The following is a 20143-nucleotide window of genomic DNA, read 5'->3' as shown; positions in this document are numbered from 1 at the left end:
AATATATTTGTACGTTTATTTTCAATAAGACCATCCTATTATATCTACAATAAAAATATTATTTTAACTCATCAATTTGGTAAAAGTTTCATAAAGAAATTTCGCTTCGTTGCTGAGATATTGCTATTTGAAGTAAACCTTGATTGAAAAATATCGCTGCTGTTAAATTCTGATCGCCTGATACCACAAATCAAATTTTCCTTTGTATTTTGATCTTTAAATTGTCGCTAAATTTCTGAGAATGATGTAGCAAATTGTAGCATATTTTTAGGAGCAATAATGTCATCATTCGTTATTGGTGTGGATAATATGTATGTATATCAGTATGTACCATCCATAATTTAAGAAGTATGTGTTAATGACCCTCCCTCCCTCCACCACCCTCCCTCACCCAGTAGTTGTAGTAGAAAATTAAGAAATTTCAAAAACATAAAATACAAGGGAAAACCAAATTTTGGTAACAGGCACACATAAGTCAGCAGTAGGGCTATTTCGAATGAAGGTAAACTTCTAATTGCAATATCTCAGAAACTAAAAGTGATATTTGTATAATTCTTTTACTTGATTTTAGATGTGAACATGGAGTTTCGAACATATGGTTATTGTACGAAGACTTATCAGAATTGTAGGAATTCAACATTTGATAGTTTGTATGAGGCTTGAATCCTATATTTATTACTCATTTCGATATTTAGAAATAAAGTATGGTTTCTGATATAAAATCTGTTAAAATGTTCATGGAGATATCTTTTCACAATCCAAGGATTTTTGCATTTCTGAATATTTTCGAAACAAAAATATGCTTACCTTTCATTTATGGCCTGGTCGGTCCCCGTTATGTCATAATTTTGTTCATCTCTTATATTCTCCTCAAGACTTTCATGTCAGTTATCCTAATTTAAAACTCAATCTTATTTGTGTTTGTAGTCTTCTGTGATCCTCTTAACTAATTAAACATTTTTTTTTTTCATTTAAAGGTACTTTTTATTGATTATTTATATTACTATTGTATTATTTATTATCGAAAGATCGAAAACACATTTGAATTTGAGAAATAAAAGTGAATAAAATATTAAACAATAATTGAATATTATTATCATTATAATACATTTGATATTTCTACATTAGAATATTATATAGTGTGTATTTTCTTCTATATGTATGTATATAGTAGTGTGTCCCCAACAGAAAAAAAATATTTTTTTTTAACTAAAACTTGGTAGTTTAACTAAAACTTAGTAGTAGTAGAAAAGAAAAATTATTAATAAAAATATACTCCATTACACATTCAATGTGTATAAGAAATAGAAAAAAACTGTGACATCGTTATTTGATTATACAAATGTTGGGGTTTAGTCTTGACTTAATTCTAGAAAAAATAAAATAGAAACAATGATTCACCTCTAGACCTTAGTTAAACATTTTGAATTTTCATTGCACAGTTACTTCGTTAATAAATTGGGTTATAGTTTAATGTTTATTCAATAAAACTTGGCTTTCATTTTGCGTTTGTCATCGTAGTCGTCGTAAACAATGGATTTGATTTAACTAAACATTTAATATGTAAAAAATTAATTCTAATATTAACGCCTCCTCTATGCCGGATGAAATGCCATGTAAAGTAGGAATCAAATGATTATCTAATGCATTCATATAAAGAGGTGGCAATTTTGAGCCACGTGCACCAGCCTCGTAACATACCTAGAGAATATAAACACAACAATTCTCAAATTTCAGAATTTAAAAAAATTTAAAAAATTCAATTGCTAATTTACTTACATTGTCCTGATGCAAGGTGGCTCTTAATCCAATTTTCGTACTTTTACTCGCTACCAAAAGATCCAAAAATGGTACCAACGCCATTGATGTACTTCTGGCTATTTGTTCGGTCATTCGGGTAACATCGGATGTTGTTTCAGCACTCAGGGTTGAGGAATTTGTATTATACCAATCGACATGCTTTAATAACCACAAAAACTTATTTCCCAAACATTTCAAACAATTGTACAAACAATATATTACCTGAATTACGTATATATCAGTTAGACGTATGGAATAGTTTGAATTTGAATAGCTAAAGCTGGCATGGACCCGCATACTTGACACCCCGTCCATAAGGCGATCATCTATGGGCGATTTTACGCTAAAATTGGCACATACATAAGCACACGTTTGTTTCGAGACAAACAATTCACACAATTCTTACCCAATATTGAATTCCTTATCGTTTTCCACCCATTTAAGGCAAACAATTTCGGTATGCTGTTCATCGGCATCGATGGGACCGCAAACAATTGTGACATCTTTTTGATTTTTAAGCGATTCCCGAACTTCCTCCATTTTGGATGGTAGTATTTGGACCATTAGACCATCCTCGACGATGCTACATTTGCCGCTAAGACCACTGTTCGCTTTGAGGGACTCATTTAGGATAAAGAAACTAGCACCAGTTACTAAAACATAAATACCAACAATTATTTTACATATTTTCATGTCGGACTCACCACAATTATTTTCTTACCTTTACGTGGCTGTCCTTGAATGTTAATGGCCTGCGTAGAATAGGCATACATCTCAGCGCGTTCGTCATTTACATTTTGCATACAAACCAAGTGACCATCTGCCTTCTTCGAAAAATTACCTCCAAATGCCAAAATGTGTTCACTAGAATTGTTTATTGCTTTGATTACGTCGTCCAGGCGGTTGCGTGGTATAACCACCGTAGTTTGACGATCTTCCATGTGTATATACATGCCTCTAATGAACGGTAAGGTATACGAATAGTTGCGGAAATCCTGTAGAAATACAAAAATAAAATGATTTAGAATACGCCTCACCCCACATAGTGAGCCATAACTTACAGCCAAAAAGTTTATTATTGTCTGTGCTATTTCAGCATATACCGATTCACGATTACACATAGACACATGGGGGCAGGGATAGTAACGATATTGAGCGCCCAATCGCAACATCAAACGCAACGGGAATATCTTTGCCCAAGGAATTTCGAAACGATGTATTAATATGCCTATCAGATATGGCTTGTCGGGATGAATTATGTCCAGCATACACTGGAACGTTGGCCGTATGAATATAAAACCACCATAGTCACGAGATCCTAAAAATGTGCTTTGTGTTGGGCTTGTGTGTGATAACTCCTGTATGGGATTACCGGCCTCCGCATTATTGTAGATCTCATTTAAATGTACAAAAATGTCTCGAGGAATTAGAGAGCTGGTATTCGTAGTCGCTTCCTTGGATGTTGGCGGTTCGAATTCTAGCAGTATAATAATTTCATCATTACCCACATGATGCATGCCACATGTGGTGAAATTTATTACCGTACGATTTAAACAACATTTCACTGAAATCAGAACAGAAACAGAAATTATCTCAGTAAACCGCAAAGTATCCTCCCCACCCAATATAATCCAAAATACTCACAATGAACTATTTTCACAAAGACAAAGAAATTCTTTTGCACTGCAAATTTTAGAGTTTCGTTTTGTAAACGCTTGACTAAATCGTAATTATTTACCACATCCTTATAGTCAAAATCACAACCAGTTTCGTCTTTAGCGACAACAATGGGCGGCAAGCTGTCTTTAGCTTCGGGGATAAAGCAACCATCATCATCGCAACCCGAGGGTGGTATGCGTTTAGGTCGATTGTTTGTGTCGGTCGCCTTTGGTGTACCACCGCTTACGGGCGAAGTATTTGCTGAGTTTTGATTAGATGACTTGAGAGCTGATTAAAGAACAATGGGGAATTAGAATTCATACTGGGGAATATCGGATAATATACTGTGCTTACCACTAGAACCTCCCGTCTGTTGGCTAGCTGTATTTACTGTTGCAGCCGCTGCCATGGGTGGTATGGAGCCTCTAAATAATTGTGCGACCAAACCCATTGTCGTAGCATCTGTTATATATTCCGAGCGAGGCGTAGCTGGTTTATTGCTGTTCGCATTTCTATTTCCAGAACTTTGTCTTCGGGCTTGTTTGGGTTGCTCATTCCACTGATCTATGTTAGCCAGATCACTACCAGGTGCAATGCCGTCACTAAACATTACCGACTTCCGCTTACGGGCTTTCTGTCCACTAGAATTCGACGATGTCGAGGAGTAACTCCCATTATCTTTTTTTAGGACACCCACTGGCACAATGACTGTAGGCGGTGTTTTGGCATCGGCGCTAACCTGACGATATGGTGGTATTGTTGAACAGTACTCCATGGGATTATTCGGATTTGGAGACCTATTCAGACTACCGCCAGTAGTAACTTGGGCCGATCCGGTCCCAGTAGTTCCCAAGCTAGATTGTCCCGTCTGCCTTTGTGTTAATATCAAATAGCATTGGACGCAGACGCGAGATTCAGGCTCAGACAGAAATTCCAATTTAAACTTCTGCGAACAGCAAACGGAGCACAAAACTTTACCACAAGCACGACAATGGTGACGACGTTTTATCATAGTGAATTTAGCAGCACATTGCATGCAACCAGTAGCCATGTTATCCGGTACCCATATGGGTGGAATTTTACCTAAATTGGCATGTGGGTCTTCACTATAGCCTGTAGCCTCAGCTACTTCATTTGCTACCGGGCTGGGCTTGGGTTCCTCATCGGGCGATGGAGTTGCTTGCAACTCTTCCTGTTGTGGTGCAGTGGTTGTGTCTGTCGGGTTGGTGTGTTGTTCTGCTCCAGGAGGGGTTTGACCAGCACTGGCGTAAATATCAAGCGCCTGTATAGCTGGTAAATCCAGAGAAGTAGGTCTTTGCGGACGTGAAGGGTCAGAATCTTCCGCATCAATATTCTTGGCCTGTATAATGTCGCCTTCCAAAGAGGACGATTCACTGTTACTGTAGGAAGAAACTGCCGAACTGATACCGATATTATCTTCACATTCTGGTAAGTCTTGATGATTTTGTGGTCTTATCTCGGAAAATTCAACAGTTGAAGCTTGAGAAAAACTGTCTCCATTAGGATGATCACCAGAGCTCACATTGGACAAAACATCATCAGAATGTTCGGCATAGATATTAACTTCTCTGTCCGCCGAATGTGAAACGGTTTGGGAGACTGCATTAAGGTCGTTTACATGACTCTCCTCCTTAATTTCATCAACATGTGCCTGGGGCTGCACTGATACGGCCTCATCGTCTATATCCATTTCTTGTAACATGGAATCCAATTCAGCATCGGAAATTTCATCCATTGTAGAACAAAAAGTAACTGGTTGTTGAACAAAAGAATTGGCATCCTCGAATTTGGCCTGATTATAATCGTAGATTTGGTGAACTTGTTGCGGTTGTTGCTCTTGAAGTTGTTGCTGTCCATCTGGATGGTGCACTTCAGGTACAGAGTGTTCAGTTAGTACTTCTACAGAAGTATTGGCTGCCTCAGAAGATTCATCGTTAGGGGTATTGTTTGCTGCAATGGGCATGTCTCTCGTTTGACTCAAGGCTGAACTCAAATTGGTATCTGAAAGGTTTTCCAACACTTTGCCCATGGACGAGGACAGAGATGTCTCCAAATGTAAAACTGATTGCGATTGCAGATTTGCACTTGTGAGAGAAATTGAGGAAAGACCCTGGGTCAAATCCTCTACGTTGGTAGTGCTTTGCAAATTTTGCTGAATTAAATCTAGAGAATTGGAAATTTCACTCAAATATGTGGCTTCCTCATTATCACCGGCTGGAGCTTGGGATTGGTCTTCAGTATTGTTAGCAGAACACCCGCTGGGTGCTTCCTCTTCTTCATTTTCTTCTTCTTTGGCTGTAAGTTGGTTTTCATTGCTTCCATTGACTACTTCCATTGTGGTGTTTTTTATATCTTCTTCATCTTCCACAACATCATCGGGTGAAGAATTTGTCAATGGAGTGGGTTCTTCCAGAGAGTCCTCAGGCTCCAAAGATGGACCAGAAGAGAATGTTGAATTTGACGAGGTTGTCAGCGACTCTGAGCTTTGACTATTGGTAGACTCATCAGGAGAATCTTTACTATCACATGCCGCAGCGGTCAACTTATTTCGACTACGAGGTTTTTCCGTGAATTTGTGTATATCTTTACTCTCTTCCACTTCATGTTCGTACTCTTCCAGTTCTTGGCGAGAAGTGGCTACTAATTGTGACGGCTGAAATCCAGACTTTTCCCGATAGTCTGTAGTTCGACTAATGAAATCATTGCTGGAGTGTAGGGATGACACAGAGGTAACTGTCGCCTCCAAAGACTCCACATTTTTGCAGTAATCGTCTAGACTGTTAAAAACTTGTGAAACTGCCTTGAACCCAGAACCTTCCTTAGACTGGGATACAAACCCGTTTGTTGTTGAGGTTGATTTTGGCTGGCTTGATGTCTCCTTTTGTTTGGCCTCCTCAAGCCTTTTTCTTTGCTGTTCGTTTGCTGCCTCTTCGTGAAGCTCCAAATTGTCCAATACCTGATCAATATCCACTAAATCCATATTGCAGTGCCGTAATAATGTGATCCAATTCCAATAGTAATGCAAACAATACTTTTCTACTCAATAGCTGGTGACAGCTGATATTTACCTCCTACTTCGACGACATTAGCATCGTTCAATTAGCTGCCGGCGAAAAAATGGTGTAGAGGCTAAAGGCGATAACAAACTGAATGGACATGAAAAACAAGAGACAACAAAACTGGGTAGAATTTTGCGTTATTCAATCGTGGGTAAAGATTGCTATTTATGTTATGGAGCAGCGGTGGTGGAGTGTGTGTCGAGATGATAACGATGAATCACTTTTGATTTAATTATTGCTTAAGATTAAGTCGCTGCTGCTTCTTCGCATAATCTCACTTGACCCAGAGAAGTTGGTTTGTTTACACACATCAAACAAATTGTTTTCTTTTTTCAACGCCACCAAGCTGCTCTTCAACAGTGTTAAGCTCCGAATCACTCCAATTGATAGTATTTTGGTTCCGCTTTTCCAATATCGACGACGAATATAGTTTTGTATGTTTTCTTTGTTGTTTGTTTGGTTGTTCCAATTCTTAGGTTTCACTCAATTATCATTTTGTTACAGGAATATTAACAGTTTATATCAGTTTATTTTCATAATTTTCGTTAATTAATCGCCTCGAATCGCTTTCGTTTCGAAAATTTTAATGTATTTGGAGAAAATTGTAATTTTTCTAACACGAATTAATTTTTATTTTTTTTTCTCCCAACAAAAAAACAAAACACAAAACATGAAATATCTGGTTTACACGATGTGGCATACATTGGGCCTATTTACACTATACCACGAGATGTGGCAAGGCCGGTTCACACATCGTAGTATTTTGATTAATGTTTAATATATCTCAATGTCGGAAAAATAAAAAAACATAAATCGAATATCATAGCAATCGCACCATTTCTTTCTGTAATATTATAAAGATAAGGAACGGACCAGCCTTTATCAGGTGTTTGATTGAACTTTCTATAAGGAGTTTTCTTTAGTTTCCAGCATAATATATGTATACACTAATTTCGGAGAAAGTTTTTACTTTATAAACTTTGACGACCATAAAAAGTAATAGTTCTGTGAGAATATACTAATTTGCACTATTTTTTGATATCATAAAGGAAAAATTGTTATGGCTTTAACAATTTTAACATTCTTATATAAGGCGACCAGATTTTGAAAATGAGAATTGATGACAAAAAGAAAAAAATATACATTTAAAGGTCGTTTACATTGAATCGGATTTGGTTAACCGAGTGGGTTTAAATTTTCAATTCCTTTGAATATATGCCAAATAAATCCTCATAAAGTAGGTTAACCCGGTAAAAAGTTCTAATGTAAATGCCGTATTAGATTTAGTTATAAATAATAAAATGAGGTAACATTTTTTTTTGTCCGAAGCGAATAATCTTGGGACCTATGTCGACTATGTTTTCCAATTAAAACTTACAACCCATAGACCACAAAGAATAGTAAGTTGCAGCAGCCAAAAAGAAAGTGGGTTTCGTTCATTTGGGAACACCTAGAATCATAAAAGACAAAGTATCAAATTACAGCCAATTCGTCCAGGAACCTGTCCAGAAAACCTGAAAATACATAAATTTGTTTATTAATTACAAATTAAAATAACAGATAATTCGGTTGGAAAATGTATCTAAAATCCTGAAAATACCGAAAATATGGGCAAAAAATGTGAAATTCATAAATAAATATTATTAATGTCATTTAACTTACTAAAATAAAAAATGATAATTGTTTTAAAAATATCGATGACAATAATGACATATTATAGAAATAGATACAGATAGAGGACATACATTTTATAGATGACAGCCAGTTAAAATAAATGATTGTCCTCTAAAAAAAGGACGTATAGATTCCGGAACAGATATAAAATACCATTTCTGCAAGAGTCTTCCTTATGTTATCAGAAAAAGTAGTAAAAACTAGTAGTTTCTTGCAGTATGGGGACATACGAAAGTTTGTCTCGATATTTTGTGACAATTTGTAGATTTGTGACGTTTATTTTCATTTAATTTTTAGTTTAGATAATTTCTCTGTTTGATATCAATAATGGAAATTGTTTTCATAGCATAAATTTTTAAATATTTTTTTAAATATACACATATAATATATAAAGTATTTAATTCATTGTAAATTATATATTTAGTACATTCTAAAACTTCTTCTACACCTTACGCACACATACATATGAGAGCATACTGAACACAGCCAATCAGCAATGTTAAAGATACTCGCCAGAATCTCTGTATCTGTCAGATACATTATTCCACTGTCAGATACATTAGTTCATTCTCTATTGTGTATATATTTTTTCACGAAGAACGTTCGAATAAATACAATAAAAAATAATACAATATTTCGGAATTTATTCATAGAAATAGTTCTATTACGGTGTAAAGAAATACTTTTCGATACAATTGTGATCAAGCCTGTAACACAATACTCGATTCGAACGCGTCCCATGTAGCCAAAAATCGATACTCTGTGTGTGGAACCATACGACGAAGAAAAAAAATCTATGTGAACATACATTGTTTTTGTAATTGTAATTGAAAGAAATACGAGCGACGACGGGCTATGACACCTCATTGCTGCTGCTGGTGCGATTTGGAAGATAGTCAGTGAAAATAGTTGCAACACCATCTAGGAGGACTCATGCCGAGTTATCATTTTGCTTAGAGGTGTCGAAGGGAAATTGAGATTTTCTCTGTGCCACAAAATCCCTCCCATCATCCAAACGGAGACGGTCTATGTGCGAACTTGGAGTTTTCGATTTATGAATCAAAACCACAAATAAACCGACAAACACGATTAATTATAAAAATGTAGAAGACCACAGAAAACATAAGTAGATGAATTATAAATGAATGCACTATAAAAATCGTCATTGAAAATAAATAAACAATTTTAGCGATTATAAACATGATGAAGAACATCAGGCACTTCATTGAACTTGAGCCGTTCTGCTATTCAGCGTTGGTCACTTATTAAAATAAACAAAACCATCATAGTACGGGCGAACCGTCATCACCATCATCATCATCGGTAAGCAGCAAATCAGGCAGTGAACCTCATCATCACCAACATCATCTGTTCCGATCTGAACCGATCATTAACCAACGCCATCATCTCTTCACAGCTTTTATTTTTTTGAGGGGGTTTAACTGAATGAGTTTTGTAACGAAAATAGAAATCTTTTAGATACGACGTCTACGTCGAAAGTCGAAAACAACACACAAGTAATAACAATAATAATAACAACAGCAACAACAACGAAGTAGAGAACGGAAAACAAATTACTGCTGGTGCTGCTGCTGTCATTGCCAATTACTCTTACGCGATTTGTTGCTGCTTGGCCTTTGTGCGAGATGTATCGAGCAGATGAATTTTCACCTTAGCTGGTGTTTGTTTGTTGTTTTCGACGAAACTTGCTATCCCACCCCGTGTACGTACGTACCCATCTCTGCATTTCATTTTGCAAATTTCTTTTTCTATTTACTTTTTCATAGCTTATTGCGCATACTTATGTTTAATAGCAATATTTGTTTATAATAATTTTTATTGACCGCTTGCTATTAACAATCTCTTTGCCTCATCCTCCTCTCATGATTACAATCGGCGACCACTATCGGTGGCTGTATATATGTGTGTGTCTGTTCAATTAACTGAATGTGCAAATCAACAACAAATACATTCCAGATTTTTATAAAAGATTTGTAGGTGAACACATACCGCATCTAGATGAAAAATAAGATGAACGGTTTGTTGAGAGATTAATTTTCGTATAAAGTGTATGCATTTAATTTGGTAGCTTTTTTCTCCATAGACCGACAGCTTAGTGTTATTGCTAGTAAGGATCCACCATATAATAAACATGTGATAGTTTAAGTTCTACTAAACTTAGTAACTTGAGAATATTTAGCAATAATCTCAATATTTCTTTCTGTCTATTTCATAATTTTTATATTGTATACTTTGTAGGTAGGAAGGAACATTATCGGCTGGTCAACTATCCTTTGCTAATGTGACACTATAATAACTTGATCTTGAAAAAGTCAACAACGTTTGTATTAGTTTTCCTAAATACTCATATTGCAGGGACTATATAATTACATATGTATATTCCTTCTAAATATGTTCACGACAGACAATACATACTATTTCATCGTCCACCTTGGATTCCAAATATATCTAATATTACAACAACAATATCCACGAGATTTTAAAAGAGGATTCCGATACATTAGATTATATTCTAGCCATTTATCACATCATTCAAATGCTTAACCATTCATATTTCCTTTTGACTTCCCTTATCTTCTCGAAAACAAATCTGAGTGTAAAAAAGGGGAATTTGTTCCGACACAAACATATTTTATTTCATTTCATATATCTGCATCACAAATGAACATGACTTATGACATCTGTAAATAAATACTTATGTATTAAATATTTCTTATTACAGATATGACCTGTAATGGTTCGTGCAATGCCAGCAGCAGTAGTTCCAAGGAAACAAACACAGAAGACGATTTCAAAACGAACACCTTAGTATCGATATATGAATTTATTTAAATTATGCTCCTATTCCACACACTGTAGCGTGTGGGTGTGAAGAGAAAACAATTTACCTGACCAAATTACTGGCGATTGATCGAACGATAGGCGGTCTGCTACAACCGACCATCAATAAAAACAATATCGCAGACAAGGTGGTAAAAGCAGCGCCACTACTAACCAAGTAACCGATAATAGCGATACATTTCTTAGAATAAACCAAGACTATTTTAAATAAATGTTTATCTTAAGGATTATGTTTAAATAGTAAGTACGGCGCATATACTTTGTATATACGAAGAAAATTATTTACCTGAACTGTTGTTGTTGTTTTTCTCCATAGCTATATGAATATGCATGCCAGACTAAGCGGCGCTTCTGCTATCCCTTTAAGAAAAGAATACGGCTACCTAGATTACGACACCCACAACATCGGCGTTAGTATTGTAGAAAATCTCTCATACTAATAAATAAATATACAGCTAGAAGCTACAGCTTAAACCATTAGCCAACATCCGCAAAAGTGGATATGGAAAACGACAATTACAACAATAACAACAACAGTAGTAGCATCTGCGAGGCCGAAAATATGCAGCGAGGTCAAGAGGATTTAATGCGCAGTAGCAGCAGCACAACCACTGCCTTTGAATATTCATTTCCCACCAACAATGACGACGAGGACGATGACGACGACGATGACACCGAAAGTAATAAAAGTACACCGTATTTCACACCAATGGAATTTATACAGAGTCCATTCGAGTTTCCGACGCCACGCCTGACGGACACAACATCAGCGGAACACCAGCTGACATCAGCCGCTGCAACGCTGTCTAGTAATGTTCAAACGTGTGTAAAGACTAACAACAGTGAATTGGAAAGTATGCCCTCGAAAGAACACACCCAGCATCATCAAGCCGTAGATAATCAACAAAGTCCAAGAATATTACAAATATCCGGAGCTGTGCCGGGCACTCCAAAAGCAGCTACGGCACTCATAAAGCATTTAGAACCATCATCGCCAAAAGTAAAGGGAAAATATCGAAGGTTTTCACTTTACGAGAGACGCTCCTGTTCGCCACAACATTTAATAATCAAAAACGCATCGTCCGCAGAATGCACAGTGGATACTGACAAAGAGAATACCAAGCCAAAGACAAAGGCAACCGATAAGCAGCACGACGAAAGCCACAGTGGTGGCAATAATTCACCTAGCCTAATCCTAGATGAGACCACTGGTTCGCCAAGAATTCTGACCTCTTCTGAAGCAGCCATGATATCATCGGGTCGTTTATCATATTCTCCCAAGCTATTAACGTCCATTAATAACCTTCACTTGGCCTCGCCGTTGGGCGTTATAAGCTCCGCTGGTTACAAGAACGGAAACTACTTTAAGTTCCCCGAGATTGATCATGTTGTACAGCAGGAAACGTCGAGTCAGACTGGAGCCCCATCGACTTCAGCTGCGGACGATAATTCTGGCACCAGTCGCAGCAGCAAAGACAATCATAAACGTGCAAATATAACACGAAAATCAGCCTCGAACGATAACCAAACGACTTCAACTCCCAACTCCAATTTTGAATCGTTCAATGAAACGGAAATGGAAATCAAACCAACAACAAGTGCAATTCTACCGAGAATCGAAACCAAAAGAAATCGCAAAAACAAAAATAATCTAACGATAAAAATAATAAATAACTCATCTTCCACCAACACCACCACATCCTCCTCTTCCACGTCCTGCAACAACACGGGATCCTTTTACGAAAAGCCCCCACTCTCACCGAATTCGAGCAACAAACCGAAAACACCCACCATTAAATCAACCAAAGAAAAGGCTTTGTCATTGGACTCGGCCCACACGGCCAAGGAATCCACCACCGCCATCAAGTCCACTCTTATGATAAAACCCGAACTATACCTAAGCTGTGATGAAATCGATTCAAATTTAACCGGAAGCTCTAACCGTTTAGAAATACAATCTCAAGATCGCCTGCGTCCCCACCACCCGAACAACACTCGATCCACCTCCATGTCGCAGCTGACAATTGGCCATGGCGCTGGCAGTAGTGCCAAATTGAATAAAAATATACGCAGACGAATACCCAACTCCAATAGTGTGGATTGGCATCTGCACCAGCGGAAATATCCAACTTTACATCATGCCATACCAGATCCGATCACTAAGAAGTTGACAGACAAACGTGACGATGCAAAATTAGTTGTTATCTTGAAGGAAGATGAAGAGGTGTCCCCTGAGCAGCAACAACAACAGCAGATCCACAGTTACTCGGCATTGCAAACTCCCAACTCTAGCACCTGTACATCCACGCCATCCTCGGCTCTCAGAACACCATATAAACACAATCCTTTGCTGCATAACTCAAACACAAATCTTAAGACGTTGCCGGAATTTCTAACTTTGGTGGAGTTTTCAACAAATTCGGCATCGGCCATGGGTGCGGATCATCCCTACAAACAAAAGTCCATGGACTTGCCAAGCTCATCGACGGCAGTGGCATCGATACCGGGAAGCAGACCACCGAACTCTTCATCGTCCACCAATCTTCTTCAGAGAAGAGGCTCCAATCACAGTCTTACACTAAATCTTCACTCGCAATCATATTCGAACCTTCTGGGGTCATGCCGGTCCGGCCTATCGGTGTCCAACTACAGTCTTGGCTCTGTTGGAAATTCCAGTAATAACTTGAACTCGAAATCCAGTTGTAATTTGAATATATCAACTTCACAAACATCACAAACTACCAACACAACGGCAACCGTAACCAGCCAAGGCGCAAGACAGAGTCTTTTCCGTAGACGAGGATCCAATCAAAGTTTAACTCTCACGAATCTATCTTGTGGCAATTTGAATTCATTTGCCAGTCAGAATTCGTTGAATGTCGAACGATCGGGACAACTGCCTAGTTTGGCCAGACCCATAGCAAATGCCTCGCTAACCACAACACCACGAAGAGGTCTGCTCGAAAGGAGGGGATCAAATCAAAGTCTTACCCTCAATATGAGTAGCTCATTTGGAGGAATTGGCAGCGAGCGAGGTGCTCTCGGCAACAGTAGCATTAATTTGGGGGATGCGGCAAAGGCAGAGGAAGAAATCAAAGCCACCAACCACCACTCTTCACTGATGCCTAACTGCTCTGTCCATTCTCATCAGAGACGTTTCTTTAGTAGCGAAAGTTTGAATCGCAACAATAGCTCCCAGTTCGGCGAATTGAATCCACCGCACAAACGAAATGCCAATCAGCTATGTTTCGGTTCGGTAAACGATCTCAAGCCCAGCCCAGACAGAGGATCGTCACACAATTTGCGCGATGACAATACCAATCCACAAGCCGAACATTTCGATTTCAAGGAGACCTCTGTATGCACATGTCCCAGTATACGCAACATCATGACAAAACCCCTCTCCCCACAGACCACAAGCGAAGAGTTTAAAATCTATTTGGCGAACATTCAAATGCTGCAAAATGCCTCCAATGCTCTTAATCAAAACGACCTAATCAAACTCAATTATATATTCGACAACAGTTATGCGTCCCGGTCCAAGGGAATAGCGGATCAAAGTATTCCAATACTGATGTCAACGCACAACCAGTCAAGCAAGGAAGCAGAAACACCCCCACCGGCCATGATTTCCAATTCGGAGGATTGTGAAATTATAGAACGATATATGCAAGTAGTTCGAGACATTCTGCAGACCCTACAGCCCGACGAAGAGGAACAGAAACGTATGTTTTTGAATTTGCACAAGGAATTTTGGGATTTGCCACTAAATCATCAGGAGAAGCCAATGGTTTTTGGTTCGCAGACCAAAAATCGTTACAAGACGATATTGCCCAATGAGAATTCACGGGTTATCTTGGAAAAGGAATCGAAGCTATTGATGGAAATGATGGAGAACTGCTGTGGCGGTAATGTAGAGGTTGACGAGGAAACGTTAATGGATGGCTTGACAAAACCATCTATGTTAGTTGCCGAGGAAGTACCCTACATCAATGCCAACTATATTAAAGTAAGTGGAGTGTAATTAAATATATAAAATTTAATTCGAGATATCATGTCCATTTCAAAACAAAATATTTCAATTTTTTCTTATCTTTTGTTTTCTTCAACAGGGTCCCGACTACACTTCCAAATGCTACATAGCCACCCAAGGTCCTTTGCCCAATACCATTTATGAGTTTTGGCTTATGATCTACCAGAATACCAAGAAATATATCAAAATATCCAAAGGTCCAGATAGTCCTAGTCGACGCCAGGGCAAGCTCTTGCAACAGTATTATCAGAAAATAGTAATGCTCACAAATTTCATGGAAAACAATCGACAAAAATGTTCAGTTTACTTTCCGGTCGAATTAAATGAAATCTTCATTACAACCCCACGAGAAGAAGTGGTCCAAGCCAGTGACAAGTTCACCGACTTTATCAATCCATATCTAAGCGAAGAAGCTATGGAGACCGAAATCGACGAGACGGAGGGTACAGCGGTAAAAGTAATAAAAATAGCCTGTAACAAAGTGGAAGTGGACGACGACTTGAAGGCGCATTTGCCCAACAGTAAAAGCTTCTTTGTTATGAAGAACGTGGGAATTGTGAAGAAAAATGGTTTTTCCATCAGGAAAATTCTGATTTTGTATTGTGCCAATTTCACGGATGTCGTCAACATTCCATATTTGTTGATTAACAAATTTGTTTGCTATCACTACTGGTACCCGGATTGGCCCGATCATCGTTCGCCAAGGGATATCAATACGCTACTGGACATATCGCTACATGTCTCTAACTTGGGAAAATGTGAATCGGAGTTTGAAGTCTTCAGCGATGCCGAAGAAACACCTCCCTCCCATGTTAATGCCCAGTCCACCGAATTGTATCAACAGGACATCTTCAATGCAGTGCAGCCACTGCCAGTCATACACTGTTCAGCTGGCATTGGTCGCACGGGTTGCATGACAGCCATTTTGAATGGCATACGACAAGTGAGGCAATCTTTGGCTTACTCGCTGACTTCAATGGCAGCCAAAGCGGCAAAACAGGCCACCTCAGCACAGGCGTTAAGTCCCGTAGATTTCCGGTTGCCACGTCAATTTTTGGAGGAGGATGTTCTACTGCTGGAGGCTCCCATACCTACAGATATCGATTGCAGTTTTACACGCAACACATTGCTGTATATGCGTTATATTTTGAAAATGGAAAAGAAAATTAAAGAGCAGGAACGACAACAACAACAACAACAGCAGCGGCAGTCAACAGTAACGAATGAAAGCCATCAGGACGTTGACGAGTCGTCTCCCATTGCCGAAGAAGAAGGAGAAGAAAAAAGAAGAGCATATGAGGAGGATACATGGAGACTGCCATCTGTTGCAGAACTGCCAAAAATGCCCAATATTTTCGTTGATGTCTTGGGTATTGTTTGCAATTTGCGATTACAACGGGGTGGTATGGTACAAAATTCCGAACAGTACGAATTGATACATAGAGCTATATGCCTATATTTAAAAAGGACATTTGCTTTGAAACGCTTTTAAACGATGAAAGCCATTACAAAAGGCTATGTGTGTATGTGCGCCCACCCAACTCAAATTCTCAATAATCAAAAAACTAAATATATTTAGTGGGTAGCAGTGACAAATACGATGGATACGAAGAAATGCAAAGATGTGAATAAGAAGATAAAAACTCTTTAAAAATTATGATGATTTTATAGCTTATAAGATTACTAGTTGATACAAAAACAAATTTAGGATAAGTTTTACTAAAATCAAAGCGACAAGTTAAATGTAATTTGTTTATAATTTATAACCGATTCATTCTATATATTTTATAATCTAAGCGGATAACCCAAAAACTAATTTAGTTATGTTAAACAAAAGGAGAACACCCAAAAACGCATAAACATTTTTTGCATTGGGAGCAAAAACGGAAATATTATTTGCAAAATAATATTTTTTATTTCTAGAGAACGAAAGTTTATGTATAAACGGAGAGACAGAGAGATAAACAAATAATTTTTGTTTATTTGCGTTTTTTATTATTTGTACAAAGCTTTTAAAGAACCATTAAAACAAAAGAATGTAAGAAAAAAACCCCAAACTAGTCAAATAAATTAAATTAAATAAAACAATACCTATACATATATTAGATATATAAAACATTAAAGAAAAAACAAACCAACAGAATACAAATTCATTAAATGTAACAAAAGTGTGCACGTGTGTGTCTTTTTTATTTACAATTTGGAACTTACTATTGAATAATCTAAAGGAGAGGAATATTTTTCATAAATGCTTCGCCAAAATTCCATACGGTCTTTGTTAAGATTTTCCTGCATGCGACATCCTTTATCATCTATTAACAAGTAATTCAAATTGAACGAGTCGTGTTCACCAGTTGGTTTCTTTACTGGCAACCACTTGCAGCCAACAGTACCAGGTTCAGGTGTAGGATTTGAAGTTTTAGCAAAATTAGCCCACAATTCAGAGATTTGCTTTGTCACTCGTTGATCTTCTCGACTGCCCATATCGTCATTACCCGCCATTTGGAATAGATAAAACAGTTCATCGCCATGTGAAGCTCCTTTCAATTTGCTCATTTGTAGCATTGTCTTGTAGAAATTACGACTTCCCACATAATCGAAGTAGTAGAAATACAATGGAGAGTTGGCTTGTAAACGGACTTGCCACTCAGCAGCCAACTGCATGTCTACGGCAAAATGATAATCGGTTAAAATATTTACCAATTCATTGAACACTTTGGGTGACAGTTTATGACCATTCATATAGAAATCTCTCATTTTGCGGGCTATAATTTCCAGCTCGGGGTCGTCTGGGCTCAAAGGAATGTTGCGAGGAACCATTCGTTTGAAATCTCGATCATATTCCTCAACTTTACGTACCGCATTTATCATCATTCCCAAACCTTCAGCGGAATTGTAACCCATAATACTGGGTATTTCTACACTATTCACTTGTTTCAGTCTATCCACAATGGGTTGATCAATAAAGGCATCTGGGCTTTGGGAATCTTCGATTACAGGCTTAAATGGCAGTGGTAAGTGACGTCTTCTCTCATCGGCAGTCATTGTCTTAAGAGTCTTTTCTAACATATGTAAGGGTGTTATTTGTGGCGATTGAAGAAACTGTAGCAGTTCTTTGGTATCCGATGTATTTTTCAGTCCCAACTCCTCGGCTAGCTTACGAACTTTATAGGCAGGATTTACTTGGAAAACCCATTCCGCATTAGCCGCACCACTTTGCATGATGGTTTTGTGAAATAATTTATTGGCATGATTAGAATACATATGAAGGTGTACTGAAGCTGCACCGGCAGATTCGCCAAACAATGTAACATTGTTGGGATCTCCATTAAATTGTACTATATTTTCTTGTATCCATTGTAGGGCTAAACGCTGCAAGTGTATTTGTTTATAATATTATCAATATTCACTTATGAAAAACGGGAAATACCTGATCTTTTAAGCCAGCATTGCCCCAAATGCCTTCTTCAGGCAGACATAGGAATCCTAAAGCCCCCAATCGATAATTAAGAGTGACCACTATAACATCTTCCTGGAGCAGTGATAATGGTAAATAACTAAAACACATTATTCAGACTATCTTAATATTTACAATTTTCAACGTTAGCTATATCGCTGTGAAATATCTAATGGAGATAATTTTGATTATTTATGTTTGATAATATGTGTCTGGGTATAACGAGAAAACACACTCAGATGAAAGGCAAATAAATAATAATAAATGTTAATATATTTACTTACTAATCACTATTGCCATGACCAAACCAAAAACCACCACCATGTATCCACACCATAACGGGTAAGGGACCAGAGGAATTATTCTTTTTTGGTGTATAAATATTGAGGAAAAGACAATTTTCCGAGCCAATAATTTCCGCAGTAAAAGCATCGCGTTGATGACAGACATCACGTTCCTTCAGGCAATCTAATTCAGGTACATCGAATTTTTCCAAAGGCAATGGAGACTATAGCAAACAGAATTGCTTTAGCAGAAAAAAAGTTTCACAAATAATAAATAAAATTACCTTAAAACGCAGTGGACCAACAGGTGGTACAGCATAAGGAATACCCTGAAAACTTTGATATAAATTCCCATTTGGTAATTGTTTTTGTTGACCAACAACTATACCCTGTTTGACTTGGACTTTGACCAGCTGTGATGACTGAAAAAATATAAACAAACTTATAAATACAAAAGTATCCATATTTTATTCGGTACTTACCATTCTGTATAGCGTCGTATAGTTTGTCAGCTTATGGCCAATTGAATGATTGAAACTTACTAATGTTTTAAACATTTTTGTTATTAACAAACTATGTTCCCCCACCGAAATAGAGTAATGTTTAACTAATAATACAACGGTCAACTCTTCCAGATAAATACGTACACATCTGGTAGATTACAGTATACGTCTGATATATTCGTGTTGTTGTTCTTTTCATTACACATTTGTATTTCGCAGAGAATGTTAATATAATACAAATGTTAACATTAATGCAATACACTCGTCATGCCGTTGTATACATTTTATACAAGATCAGCAGATGAATACATCATGAATACATTTTAATATACATCTCCTAAAAATATAAACGTTACAAAACATATGTGTATGATTTGGATCAATGTCTCATACACCCTCAGATTGGGAAGGTGCAGAAGTTCCTCTGTTGCTTGTAGGGTTGGGTCGATTAAAAACATAAAACATATTTTCTGCAAAATCAATTTTTCTGATTTATGTCGGTCTTGCAGGAAATGGACAATGTACTGAAATTGTCCAATTATATTATTGTACAGATCGAAAGAAATTAGCATTGCTCTTTCGAAATAACGACAAATCGGGGCACTATCAATATATGGAAGCTAAAACATAGAAATGTCCAATATTATTAGAATGGAAATATGGGTAAGAACTAATTCATATTTGAAATTGTTTTAAACAGAAATGTGCAATTCCTTTATTACATTTTTTGTATTCGGGAAAGATATATTTTATTAAATCAATAATGAATACAAAACGTACGGGAACGGAAA

The 20143-nt window shown here is 37.4% G+C and overlaps 3 protein-coding genes across 3 annotated transcripts; 1 reads left to right on the top strand and 2 right to left on the bottom strand.

Moving 5' to 3' along the window:
* Nucleotides 1-1535: 1535 nt before the first annotated feature.
* LOC133322802 (zinc finger FYVE domain-containing protein 9) lies at nucleotides 1536-6464 on the bottom strand. The gene is made up of 8 exons (XM_061531759.1): nucleotides 3823-6464; nucleotides 3445-3747; nucleotides 2862-3364; nucleotides 2522-2795; nucleotides 2207-2453; nucleotides 2023-2143; nucleotides 1780-1959; nucleotides 1536-1701 (listed from the first exon to the last, which is right to left on the bottom strand). Exons 1-8 carry the CDS (start codon nucleotides 6458-6460, stop codon nucleotides 1549-1551), a joined length of 4419 nt encoding a protein of 1472 aa, XP_061387743.1. The 5' UTR covers nucleotides 6461-6464; the 3' UTR covers nucleotides 1536-1548.
* A 5114-nt stretch (nucleotides 6465-11578) lies between these two features.
* Nucleotides 11579-16600, top strand: LOC133322801 (serine-rich adhesin for platelets). Its single transcript, XM_061531758.1, has 2 exons — nucleotides 11579-15084; nucleotides 15188-16600. Exons 1-2 carry the CDS (start codon nucleotides 11638-11640, stop codon nucleotides 16598-16600), a joined length of 4860 nt encoding a protein of 1619 aa, XP_061387742.1. The 5' UTR covers nucleotides 11579-11637.
* A 701-nt stretch (nucleotides 16601-17301) lies between these two features.
* Nucleotides 17302-19406, bottom strand: LOC133322800 (carboxylic ester hydrolase). The gene is made up of 5 exons (XM_061531757.1): nucleotides 19332-19406; nucleotides 19134-19271; nucleotides 18850-19073; nucleotides 18539-18665; nucleotides 17302-18480 (listed from the first exon to the last, which is right to left on the bottom strand). The coding sequence occupies exons 1-5, from the start codon at nucleotides 19404-19406 to the stop codon at nucleotides 17302-17304; spliced, it is 1743 nt and encodes a 580-aa protein (XP_061387741.1).
* Nucleotides 19407-20143: the final 737 nt, after the last annotated feature.

This window comes from Musca vetustissima, unplaced genomic scaffold (assembly GCF_032173495.1).
Source record: "Musca vetustissima isolate MV318-11 ecotype Yass unplaced genomic scaffold, APGP_CSIRO_Mvet_v1 utg13038, whole genome shotgun sequence".
NCBI classification, from domain to species: Eukaryota; Metazoa; Arthropoda; class Insecta; order Diptera; family Muscidae; genus Musca; species Musca vetustissima.
This window is presented reverse-complemented; position numbering and strand designations above follow the sequence as displayed.

What these genes read in the sequence shown, in the direction of transcription:
- LOC133322801 (XM_061531758.1), top strand. Translation starts at nt 11,638, where the DNA reads ATGCAGCGAGGTCAAGAGGATTTAATGCGCAGTAGCAGCAGCACAACC. An exon ending in TCAATGCCAACTATATTAAA is followed by an intron (nt 15,085 to 15,187) that starts GTAAGTGGAGTG and finishes TTTCTTCAACAG; the next exon opens with GGTCCCGACTACACTTCCAA.
- LOC133322802 (XM_061531759.1), bottom strand. Translation starts at nt 6,460, where the DNA reads ATGGATTTAGTGGATATTGATCAGGTATTGGACAATTTGGAGCTTCAC. An exon ending in CTTTGTGAAAATAGTTCATT is followed by an intron (nt 3,365 to 3,444) that starts GTGAGTATTTTG and finishes TTCTGATTTCAG; the next exon opens with TGAAATGTTGTTTAAATCGT. An exon ending in TCAAGGACAGCCACGTAAAG is followed by an intron (nt 2,454 to 2,521) that starts GTAAGAAAATAA and finishes TTTATGTTTTAG; the next exon opens with TAACTGGTGCTAGTTTCTTT.
- LOC133322800 (XM_061531757.1), bottom strand. Translation starts at nt 19,406, where the DNA reads ATGTTTAAAACATTAGTAAGTTTCAATCATTCAATTGGCCATAAGCTG. An exon ending in ATACGACGCTATACAGAATG is followed by an intron (nt 19,272 to 19,331) that starts GTAAGTACCGAA and finishes ATATTTTTTCAG; the next exon opens with TCATCACAGCTGGTCAAAGT. An exon ending in TTGGTCCACTGCGTTTTAAG is followed by an intron (nt 19,074 to 19,133) that starts GTAATTTTATTT and finishes TGTTTGCTATAG; the next exon opens with TCTCCATTGCCTTTGGAAAA.